The sequence below is a fragment of the Arachis hypogaea genome, chromosome 6, assembly GCF_003086295.3.
Source record: "Arachis hypogaea cultivar Tifrunner chromosome 6, arahy.Tifrunner.gnm2.J5K5, whole genome shotgun sequence".
Lineage (NCBI taxonomy): Eukaryota > Viridiplantae > Streptophyta > Magnoliopsida > Fabales > Fabaceae > Arachis > Arachis hypogaea.
In genome coordinates, this window is record NC_092041.1 from 20,755,329 (window position 1) to 20,768,262 (window position 12,934).

The 12,934-nt window shown below is 36.6% G+C and overlaps 1 protein-coding gene across 1 annotated transcript; it reads right to left on the reverse strand.

The window, feature by feature from the left end:
- Positions 1-1,195: 1,195 nt before the first annotated feature.
- On the reverse strand, positions 1,196-1,915 carry LOC140173639 (uncharacterized). Its single transcript, XM_072198136.1, has one exon. The coding sequence runs from the start codon at positions 1,913-1,915 to the stop codon at positions 1,196-1,198; it is 720 nt and encodes a 239-aa protein (XP_072054237.1).
- Positions 1,916-12,934: the final 11,019 nt, after the last annotated feature.

Consider the following 12,934-nt stretch of genomic DNA (forward strand, 5'->3'; position numbering starts at 1 on the left):
ATTAAATCAAATATGCATTTATTGACATGCCTCTAGCTTCATATAGGTTTATTCACCAAACTTTTAGTTCTATATGTTGGCATGTACTATACTGTACTTACAAAATGATAAGTTATTTTCTGTATTGACTTTTTATTTTAAATTGATGCTTTGGACATATATTTGTCTCATAATCTTAATACTTTACACTGTCAATGGAACTTGCAATTCAGAGAAATCACAAGGACATGTTATACAAACTGAATTGCAAATGTTAGTTAGCTCTTTATTTTTTTTCCTTTGACACTTCAACTGGATATTCTCGTGTCCTTAAACATGTGGAATGTTTATCTCATGTACGCCTGGCCTATATACTTTTAGATATTTGCCATTTATTGAAGGAATTCTTCTTCCTGATCCGACTTCAATAATCTTATAAGCATTTCTAGAATAAATCTTGTCAACTACATAAGGTCCTTCCCAAGTTGGAGACCACTTACTATAAGTTTTTAACTTTTTTCTATAGGCAAAATTGTTTTCCACACTAAATCTCCAACTGCAAATGTCTTTGCTTTAACATGGTGGTTGTATGATTTTGACATAATCTCTTTTTTTCGAATTACCCGCTCTAAACCTCTCAACCTTTTGTCATCTAGTTCATTGAGCTCATCATGCAAAGAATTCCAATAATCTACTACTGGTATCTCATCTTGTCTAGCCACCTTTATGCTTTGCAGATTAATATCAATTGGCAACACCGCATCATGACCGTAACTAACTTATACGGGTTGTTCCAGTAGAACCTCTCGGAGAATTTTGGTAAGCCCAAAGAATTTGACTGAGAGTTTGGTGCCAATTTCTTGGCTTCCTTCCAATGTATTTTTTAATTAATGCAATCAGACTTTTATTCGCTGCCTCCACTTAATCTATTGGCTTGGGCATAATACGGTGTAGAAGAAAGCATTTTTATATCCCTAGACTTGGCATATTCCATGACCTTTTTTTCAATAAACATGGTTCCTTGATCAGTGGTAATAGACTGAGGAATTCCAAACCTATGCACAATTTGCTCCTTAATAAAATCAATTATTTCATTGTGAGTCACCTCCCTTAAAAGGATAGCCACTATCCACTTAGAAAAATAATCAACACCAACCAAAATGAACTTATGACCTTTAGAAGAAGGTGGGTGAATCTGTCCAATCAGATCTAAAGCTCAACCTCTAAACGGCCATAGCTTAATTATAACATGCAATTCTGATGTTGGAATATGTTGAAGGCTTCCATGTTTTTGGCATTCTTCACAGGACCTAGCATAATTTATACAATCTCTTTGAATAGTTGGCCAATACAATCTTCTCTTATTTATCACCCATTTCATTTTTTTCCCTGATTGATGGGCACCACAAATTCCCTCGTGCACTTCAATAAGAGCCAAATACGTTTCTTCTTCTCCCAAACATGTCAAGAGGTTTTCATCAACAGATTTCTTAAACAAGACATTATTCATTAGAACATAACTTTGAGCCCTATATTTAAGTTTTCTATCGACACTAAGACTTGAATTTTCTAAATATTCCACAATTGGTACTCTCCAATCTTCTGGATCTAGTTTTTCTAATGACAATACTTCTCTTTCTCTCAAAGGTATAAATACGTCCTTTATTCTTACCAATTTTTCTAGTGTTGAGGGCTTGATCTTATATCTTGAAGCAATTTGAGCTAATTTATTCGCTTCTTGATTTAACTCCCTTGGATCGTGCCTTACAATGACATTGTCAAACTCGCTCAACAACTTTGTGACCATATTGAAATACTTTCTTAAATTTTCACTAACACACCTGTACTCAAGTGATACTTGACGGATTACAAGTTGTGAATCTACAAAAATTTCCACATTTTTAACTCCTCTTTCTAATAATAATTCCAGTCCCATTATTAACACTTCATACTCTGTCTCATTGTTGGAACATGAATAATTCAATTTAAAGAGGAATTTACTTGGCTCGCTGCTTGGATAAATAATTAAAATTCCTATACCAACACCACCCTTATGGCATGAACCATCAAAATATAATTTCCAAGGCACCAAACCAATGAAATCCATTAAACTCTCATCAATGTCAATACAAGGATGATCAACCAAAAAATTAGCTAGAACCTGACCCTTAACGGCTCTTACAGGAACAAAATATAAAGAAAATTCCGTTAAGGCCAACATCCATTTTCCTATTCTACCATGCAATATTGGAGAAGACAACATATATTTAAGAACATCAAACTTAGAAATTACATAAACATTCCTAAAGAATCAAATAGCACTTAAGTTTTAAACAAGAAAAATATAAAGCTAAACAAAGTTTCTCAATTGGAGAATAACGGCTCTCCACATCATTTAGCACACGACTTAGGTAATAAATCACTCTTTTGTTACCATTCTCATCTTCTTGAGCCAGCATTCCACCAATTGTTACTTCAAAAGTTGACACGTAAAATTTTAGAGGTGCTCCATGCCTTGGAGGTGTCATAACAGGAGGATTAGTCAAATACTGCTTGATGTTGTCAAAAGCTTCTTGATGCTCTGTTTTCCATTAGAACTCTTCCTCTTTTTTCAACTTGATCAGAGGCACAAAAACCTTGATTTTTTCTGACAGATTGGAAATGAACCTTCTAAGGTAATTGACCTTCCCTAAAAATGCTTGCAATTGCTTTTTGTTAGCTGGGGGAGGAGCCTCTAAGATAGCCTTTGCCTTATTTTTGTCAATTTCAATCCCTTTTTTCTATACCAAGAAACCAAGAAAATTCTCTGCACTCACACCAAAAGCACATTTTAAGGGATTCATTTTCAATTTATGCTTTCTCATTCTTTCAAATGCTTTTTTTTTAAATTTTCTAGATGCTCTTTTTTAGCATTTGATTTGACAACCACATCGTCAACATAAATTTTCATAAAATTTCAAATAAAGTCATGAAAATTTTTATTCATCGCCCTTTGATAAGTTGCACCAGCATTTTTGAGCCCAAATGGCATCACAACCCATTCAAAAGTTCTTAAAGCACATGGACACCTAAATGCAGTTTTTGATACATCTTCCTCAGCTATGTATATTTGATTATAACCTGAATATTCATCCATAAAACTTAATATTTCATGACCAGCAGTAGAATCTATCAACATATCAGCTACAGGCATTGGATATTCATCTTTTGGGGTTACAGAATTTAAATCTCTAAAATCAATGCAAACCCTTAATTTTCCATTCTTTTTCATGACAGGAACAATATTAGAAATCTAGTTGACATACCTTGTTGTTCTTATAAACTTAGCCTTAAGAAGTCTTTCAATCTCTTCTTTAATCTTCTGCACAACTTCAGGAGCAAATCTCCTTGGTGGCTATTTGACAGGTTTGACATTGGCTTTCAATGGCAATTGATGTTCTACTAATTCACGATTCAAGCCTGGCATCTTTGTATAATTGATGAGCGGATAAGTTATATGCTTTTTGGCATTGTTTTTAGATAGTTTTTAGTAGGATCTAGCTACTTTTTAGTATATTTTTATTAGTTTTTAAGCAAAATTCATATTTATGGACTTTACTATGAGTTTGTGTGTTTTTCTATGATTTCAGGTATTTTCTGGCTGAAATTGAGGGACCTGAGCAAAAATCTGATTCAGAGGCTGAAAAAGGACTGCTGATGCTGTTGGATTTTGACCCCCTAGCACTCGAAATGGATTTTTTGGAGCTATAGAAACCTATATGGCACGCTCGCAAATTTGTTGGAAAGTAGACATCCAAGGCTTTTCAGAAATATATAATAGTCCATACGTTGCCCGAGTTTAGACAATGCAAACTGGCGTTCAACGCCAGCTTTCTGCCCTATTCTAGCGTTAAACGCCAGAAACAAGTTGTAAGCTAGAGTCAAACGCTAGAAACAAGTTACAAACTGGCGTTTAACTCCAAAGAAGGCATCTACACGTGAAAGCTTCAATGCTCAGCCCAAGCACACACCAAGTGGGCCGGGAAGTGGATTTCTGCATCATTTACTTGTTTCTGTAACCCTAGTAACTAGTTTAGTATAAATAGAACTTTTTACTATTGTACTCACATCTTTGGACGTTTAGTCCTTAGACCGACATCTTGGTTATTCTGGTTCCCTCTCTGGGACCGAAGCCAATGAACACCATTATCACTTACGTATTTTCAACGGTGGAGTTTCTACACACCATAGATTAAGGTGTGGTGCTCTGCTGTTCCTCGAGTATTAATGCAAAGTACTATTGTTCTTCTATTCAATTCATGCTTATTCTTATTCTAAGATATTCATTCACACACAAGAACATGATGAATGTGATGATTAGGTGACACTCATCACCATTCTCACTTATGAACGCGTGATTGACAACCACTTCCGTTCTAGATGCAAACAAGCTTGAATGTATATCTCTTGGGTTTCTAATCAATGATTCACATCAACTCCCCTCTAACAATGGGGTATTTGAATTTGAGAATAGAATCTTCGTGGTATAGGCTAGAATCAATTGGCAGCATTCCTGAGATCCGGAAAGTCTAAACCTTGTCTGTGGTATTCCGAGTAGGATCTGGGAAGGGATGACTGTGACGAGCTTCAAACTCGTGACTGTAGGGCGTAGTGACAGACGCAAAAGGATAGTAAATCCTACTCCTTCATGATCGAGAACCAACAGCTGATTAGCCATACGATATCTGTGCATGGTATTTTTCATCCGAGACGAGAAATCCGGCAGTTGATTAGGCGTACAGAAACCATAGAGGACCATTTTCATTGATAGGATAGGAAGTAGCCATTGACAATGGTGACACCCAACATACAGCTTGCCATAGAAAGGAGTATGAAGGATTGGATGAAGGCAATAAGAAATCAGAGATTCAGAAGGAACAACGCATCTCCATACGCTTATCTGAAATTCCCACCAATGAATTGCATAAGTATCTCTATCTTTATGTTTTATTTATCTTTTAATTATCAAAACTTCATAATCATTTGAATCCACCTGAAGATTTACAAGATAATCATAGCTTGCTTCAAGGCGACAATCTCTGTGGGATCGACCCTTACTCACGTAAGGTTTATTACTTGGACGACCCAGTGCACTTGCTGGTTAGTTGTGCGAAGTTGTGAAAAAGAGTTGATATTACAATTGTGCGTACCAAGTTATTGGCACCATTGAGATCACAATTTCTTTGTTTCATCTTCATATTTTCTTGTTTTGTGTCTTTTGTTGTTTTTCATATGCATTTTAGAATTATTAGTGTCTAAATATTGAAAATTTCTAAGTTTGGTGTCTTGCATGTTTTTCTTTTCTTGAAAATTTTTCATAAATAAGTTCTTGATGTTCATCATGATCTTCAAAGTGTTCTTGGTGTTCATCTTGACATTCATAGTGTTCTTGCATGCATCACTTGTTTTAATCCAAAATTTTTATGTGTTGAGTCATTTTGTGGTTTTTCTTTCTCCTCATTAAAAATTCAAAAATAAAAAAATATCTTTCCCTTATTTCACTCATAAATTTCGAAATCTTTGGGTTGACTTAGTCAAAAATTTTTTAAAATTAATTGTTTCTTGTTAGTCAAGTCAAGATTTGAATTTCAAAAATTTATCTTTTCAAAATCTTTTTCAAAATCAAATCTTTTTCATTTTTTTCTTAAAATTTTCGAAAATTTCAAAAATTGATTTTCAAATCTTTTTCTTAATTTTATTTCATAATTTTCGAAAACTTTACTAACAACTAATGTGATTGGTTCAAAAATTTGAAGTTTGTTACTTTCTTGTTAAGAAAGGTTCAATCTTTAAATTCTAGAATCATATCTTTTAGTTTCTTGTTAGTCAAGTAATCAATTTTAATTTTAAAAATCAAATCTTTTTAAATTTCTTTTCAATTTTTTTCAAAATAAATTTCAATCATATCTTTTTTCAAATCATATCTTTTTCAATCAAATCTTTTTCAAAAATTTGATTTCAAAAATCTTTTCTAACTTCCTATCTTTTCAAAATTGATTTTCAAATCTTTTCCAACTAACTAATTGACTTTTTGTTTGTTTTACTATTTCTTATCTTTTTCAAAACCACCTAACTACTTTTCTCTCTCTAATTTTCGAAAATTCTTCACCCTTTTTCAAAATTCTTTTTAATTAACTAATTGTTTTAAATTTTAATTTTATTCTATCTCTTCTCTTAATTTTCGAATTCTAACAAAATTTTAAAATAAAAACAAAAATATTTTCCTTTTCCTTTTAATTATTTTCAAAAACTACTCTCTCTCATCTCCTTCTATTTATTCATTTATTTACTAACAGTTCTCTTCATATTAAAATTTGAACCCTCTCTTCCTCTCTGTGTTCGAATTCTTCTCTTCTCCTTCTCCTATTCTTATCTTCTTCTACTGATATAAAGGAATCTTTATACTGTGACATAGAGAATTCCTCTTCTTTTTTGTTCTCCTTTTTTTTCACATGAGCAGGAGCAAGGACAAGGACATTCTTGTTGAAGCAGATCCGGAACCTGAAAGGACTCTGAAGAGGAAGCTAAGAGAAGCTAAAACACAATACTCTGAAGAGGACTTTACTGAAATTTTTGAAAAAGAAGTAGAGATGACCGAACCCAATAACAATGGTGGAGGTACAAGGAAGATGCTTGGTGACTTCACTGTACCAAAGTCCAGCTTCCATGGAAGAAGCATCTCAATCCCTGCCATTGGAGCAAACAACTTTGAGCTTAAGCCTCAATTAGTTTCTCTGATGCAACAGAATTGCAAGTTTTATGGACTTCCATCAGAAGATCCTTTTCAGTTCTTAACTGAATTCTTGCAGATCTGTGATACTGTTAAGACCAATGGAGTTGATCCCGAGGTCTATAAGCTTATGCTTTTCCCTTTTGCTGTAAGAGACAGAGCTAGAATATGGTTGGACTCTCAACCTAGAGATAGCCTGAACTCTTGGGATAAACTGGTTACGACTTTCTTAGCCAAGTTCTTTCCTCCTCAAAAGCTGAGCAAGCTTAGAGTGGATGTTCAAACCTTCAGGCAGAAAGAAGGTGAATCCCTTTATGAAGCTTGGAAAAGAAACAAGCAATTGACCAAAAAGTGTCCTTCTGACATGCTTTCAGAATGGACCATCCTGGATATATTCTATGATGGTCTGTCTGAATTGTCTAAGATGTCATTGGACCATTCTTCAGGTGGATCCATTCACCTGAAGAAAACACCTGCAGAAGCTCAAGAACTCATTGAAATGGTTGTAAATAAATAGTTCATGTACACCTCTGAAAGGAATCCTGTGAGTAATGGGACGCCTCAAAGGAAGGGTGTTCTTGAAATTGATGCTCTGAATGCCATATTGGCTCAGAATAAAATGTTGACTCAACAAGTCAATATGATTTTCCAGAGTCTGAATGGATTGCAAAATGCATCCAACAGTACTAAAGAAGCATCTTCTGAAGAAGAAGCTTATGATCCTGAGAACCTTGCAATGGCAGAGGTGAATTACATGGGTGAAGCCTATGGAAACACCTATAATCCCTCATGAAGAAATCATCCAAATTTCGCATGGAAGGACCAACAAAAGCCTCAACAAGGCTTTAATAATAATAATGGTGGAAGAAATAGGTTTAGCAATAGCAAGCCTTTTCCATCATCCTCTCAGCAACAAATAGAGAATTCTGAGCAGAGCCACTCTAGCTTAGCAAACATAGTCTTTGATCTATCTAAGGCCACTCTTAGTTTCATGAATGAGGCACGTTCCTCTATCAGAAATCTGGAGGCACAAGTGGGTCAGCTGAGTAAAAGGGTTACTGAAACTCCTCCTAGTACTCTCCCAAGCAATACAGAAGAGAATCCCAAAAGAGAGTGCAAGGCCATAACTGTCAGTAACATGGCCAAACCTGGAGAGAGTGAAAAGGCAGTGATTCCTAGTAAGGAAGACCTCCTGGGACGTTCACTGACTAATAAGGAGTTCCCCTTTGAGGAACCAAAGGAATCTGAAGCTCATACAGAGACCATAGAGATTCCGTTGAATTTACTTCTGCCATTCATGAGCTCTGATGAGTATTCTTCCTCTGAAGAGGATGAAGATATTACTGAAGAGCAAGTTGCTAAGTACCTTGGAGCAATCATGAAGCTAAATGCCAAGTTATTTGGTAATGAGACTTGAGAGAATGAACCCCCTTGCTCACTAATAAACTGAATGACTTGGTTATGCAGATATTACCTCAAAAGAAATAGGATCCTGGTAAATTCTTAATTTCCTGTACCATAGACACTATGACCTTTGAGAAGACTCTGTGTGACCTGGGGTCAGGCATAAACCTAATGCCACTCTCTGTAATGGAGAAACTGTGAATATTTGAGGTACAAGCTGCCAAATTCTCATTAGAGATGGCAGACAAATCCATGAAAAAGGCTTATGGACAGGTAGAGGACGTGCTAGTAAAGGTCAAAGGCCTTTACATCCCTACTGATTTTATAATCCTAGACACTGGGAAGGATGAGGATGAATCCATCATCCTTGGAAGACCCTTCCTAGCCACAGCAAAAGCTGTGACTGATGTGGACAGAGGAGAGTTGATCCTTCAATTGAATGAGGACTACCTTGTGTTTAAAACTCAAGGATCTCCCTCTGTAACCAAAGAGATGAAGCAAGAAAAGCTTCTCTCAATGCAGAGTCAAACAAACACCTGCAGAAGCTCAGGAACTCATTGAAATGGTTGCAAATAAACAGTTCATGTACACCTCTGAAAGGAATCCTGTGAGTAATGGGACGCCTCAGAGGAAGGGTGTTCTTGAAATTGATGCTCTGAATGCCATATTGGCTCAGAATAAAATGTTGACTCAACAAGTCAATATGATTTTTCATAGTCTGAATGGATTGCAAAATGCATCCAACAGTACTAAAGAAGCATCTTATGAAGAAGAAGCTTATGATCCTGAGAACCTTGCAATGGCAGAGGTGAATTACATGGGTGAAGCCTATGGAAACACCTATAATCCCTCATGAAGAAATCATCCAAATTTCTCATGGAAGGACCAACAAAAGCCTCAACAAGGCTTTAATAATAATAATGGTGGAAGAAATAGGTTTAGAAATAGCAAGTCTTTTCCATCATCCTCTCAGCAACAAATAGAGAATTCTAAGCAGAGCCACTCTAGCTTAGCAAACATAGTCTTTGATCTATCTAAGGCCACTCTCAGTTTCATGAATGAGGCACATTCCTCTATCAGAAATATGGAGGCACAAGTGGGTCAGCTGAGTAAAAGGGGTTACTGAAACTCCTCCTAGTACTCTCCCAAGCAATACTGAAGAGAATCCCAAAAGAGAGTGCAAGGCTATAACTGTGAGTAACATGGCCGAACCTGGAGAGAGTGAAAAGGCAGTGATTCTTAGTGAGGAAGACCTCATGGGACGTTCACTGACCAATAAGGAGTTCTCCTTTGAGGAACCAAAGGAATCTGAGGCTCATACAGAGACCATAGAGATTCCGTTGAATTTACTTCTGCCATTCATGAGCTCTGATGAGTATTCTTCCTCTGAAAAGGATGAAGATATTACTGAAGAGCAAGTTGCTAAGTACCTTGGAGCAATCATGAAGCTAAATGCCAAGTTATTTGGTAATGAGACTTGAGAGAATGAACCCCCTTGCTCACTAATAAACTGAATGACTTGGTTATGCAGACATTACCTCAAAAGAAACAGGATCCTGGTAAATTCTTAATTTCATGTACCATAGACACTATGACCTTTGAGAAGGCTCTGTGTGACCTGGGGTCAGGCATAAACCTAATGCCACTCTTTGTAATGGAGAAACTGTGAATCTTTGAGGTACAGGCTGCCAAATTCTCATTAGAGATGGTAGACAAATCCATGAAAAAAGCTTATGGACAGGTAGAGGACGTGCTAGTAAAGGTCAAAGGCCTTTACATCCCTACTGATTTCATAATCCTAGACACTGGGAAGGATGAGGATGAATCCATCATCCTTGGAAGACCCTTCCTAGCCACAGCAAAAGCTGTGACTGATGTGGACAGAGGAGAGTTGATCCTTCAATTGAATGAGGACTACCTTGTGTTTAAAACTCAAGGATCTCCCTCTGTAACCAAAGAGATGAAGCAAGAAAAGCTTCTCTCAATGCAGAGTCAAACAAAGTCCCCACAGTCAAACTCTAAGTTTGGTGTTGAACCCCCACATTCAAACTCTAAGTTTGGTGTTGGGAGGCCCCAACAATGCTCTGAACATCTGTGAAGCTTCATGAGAGCTCACTGTCAAGCTATTGACATTAAAGAAGCGCTTATTGGGAGGCAACCCAATTTTATTTATCTATGTTATTTTCTTTTTTTTTTAGGTTGATGATCATGTGAAGTCACAAAAACAACTACAAAAATTAAATAAAAATAAAAAACAGCATTAAAAAATAGCACACCCTGGAGGAGAAATTTACTGGCGTTTAAACGCCAGTAAGGGTAGCAGAATGGGCGTTTAACGCCCAGTCTGGCACCATTCTGGGCGTTAAACGCCAGAAAGAAGCAACAAACTGGCATTAAATACTAGAAACAGGTTACAGCTTGGCGTTTAACGCCAGGAATGGAATAAAAGCTGGCGTTTAACACCAGAAACAAGTAGCAGTCTGGCGTTAAACGCCAGGATCGCACTCTAAGGGCGTTTTTGCACGCCTAAATGGTTAGGGATGAGAAGTCATTGACCCCTCAGGATCTGTGAATCCCACAGGATCCCCACCTACCCTACCTCTCTCTCTCTCCCCCTCATACAATTCTATAACCCTCTACACCACTCACCTATCAAATTATATTCTCTTCCCTATATTCTCTTCACCAATCACCTCATCCCTCTTCCCCAAAAATCCCTCATCCCTCCTTCATTTTCACATCTCACAATTACCTTATACCCCCTTGGCCGAATTCACTCTCTCCCTCTATCTCCTCTATTCTCTTTTTCTTCCCCTTCTTTCCTTCTTCTTTTGCTCGAGGACGAGCAAAAATTTTAAGTTTGGTGTGGTAAAAGCATTACTTTTTGTTTTTCCATAACCATTTATGGCACCTAAGGCCGGAGAAACCTCTAGAAAGAGGAAAGGGAAGGCAAAAGCTTCCACCTCCGAGTCATGGAAGTTGGAGAGATTCATCTCAAAGGTCCATCAAGACCACTTCTATGAAGTTGTGGCCAAGAAAAAGGTGATCCCTATGCAATTCAGCTGGAATTATCATAGAGGAAGACATCCTCATTGAAGAGGACAAGCCCATCACCAAAAAGAGGATGGAGTAAACAAGAGAGCCCACTCATGGACCTCAACAAGAGCATGAGGAATTCCCTCATCAAGAAATTCTTGAGATGCCTCAAGGGATATATTTTCCTCCACACAACTATTGGGAGCAACTAAGGATAGGAGCACCAAAAGCACTAAGGATGGAGCAACAAAGGCAAGGAAGAGATATTGAGGAGCTTAGGCATTCAATTGGATCTTCAAGAGGAAGAACTAGCCGCCATCACTAAGGTGGACCGTTCTTTAATCTCCTTGTTCCTATTTTTCTGTTTTTCGAATTTGATGCTTTATGTGTTATCCATGTTTGTGTCTTTATTACATGATCATTAGTGTCTAGTGTCTATGTCTTAAAGCTATGAATAATTCCATGAATTCTTCACCTCTCTTAAATGAAAAATGTGCCTAATTACAAAAGAACAAGAAGTACTTGAATTTCAAATTTTATCTTGAAATTAGTCTAATTATTTTGATGTGGTGGCAATACCTTTTATTTTCTGAATGAATGCTTGAACAGTGCATATTTTTTATAATGAAGTTTATGAATGTTAAAATTGTTGGTTCTTGAAAGAATGATGAACAAAGAGAAATGTTATTGATAATATGAAAAATCATGAAATTGATTCTTGAAGCAAGAAAAAGCAGTGAATAATAAAGCTTGCGAAAAAAAAGTGGTGAAAAAAAAGAGAAAGAAAAAGAAAAAGCAACCAGAAAAAGTCAATAGCCCTTTAAACCAAAAGGCAAGGGTAAAAAGGATCCAAGACTTTGAGCACTAATGGATAGGAGGGCCCAAGGAAATAAAATCCAGGCCTAAGCGGCTAAATCAAGCTGTCCCTAACCATGTGCTTGTGTCATGAAGGTCCAAGTGAAAAGCTTGAGACTGAGTGGTTAAAGTCGTGATCCAAAGCAAAAAGAGTGTGCTTAAGAACTCTGGACACTTCTAACTGGAGACTTTAGCAAAGCTGAGTCACAATCTGAAAAGGTTCACCCAGTTATGTGTCTGTGGCATTTATGTATCCGGTGGTAATACTAGAAAACAAAGTGCTTAGGGTCACGGCCAAGACTTATAAAGTAGCTGTGTTCAAGAATCAACATACTAAACTAGGAGATTCAATAACACTATCTGAAATTCTAAGTTCCTATAGATGCCAATCATTCTGAATTTCAAATGATAAAGTGAGATGCCAAAACTGTTCAGAAGCAAAAAGCTACTAGCCCCGCTCATCTAATTGGGACTAAGTTTTATTGATATTTTGAGATTCATTGTATATTCTCTTCTTTTTATTCTATTTTGTTTTCAGTTTCTTGGGGACAAGCAACAATTTAAGTTTGGTGTTGTGATGAGCGGATAATTTATACGCTTTTTGGCATTGTTTTTAGATAGATTTTAGTAGGATCTAGCTACTTTTTAGTATATTTTTATTAGTTTTTAAGAAAAATTCACATTTCTAGACTTTACTATGAGTTTGTGTATTTTTCTGTGATTTCTGGGATTTTCTGGCTGAAATTGAGGGACCTGAGCAAAAATCTGATTCAGAGGCTGAAAATGGACTGCTGATGCTGTTGGATTCTGACCCCTCTGCACTCGAAATGGATTTTTTGGAGCTACAGAAACCCATATAATGCGCTCTCAATTGCGTTGGAAATTAGACAT

Coding starts and splice junctions, on each gene's coding strand:
- LOC140173639 (XM_072198136.1), bottom strand. CDS start 1,915: ATGGGACTGGAATTATTATTAGAAAGAGGAGTTAAAAATGTGGAAATT.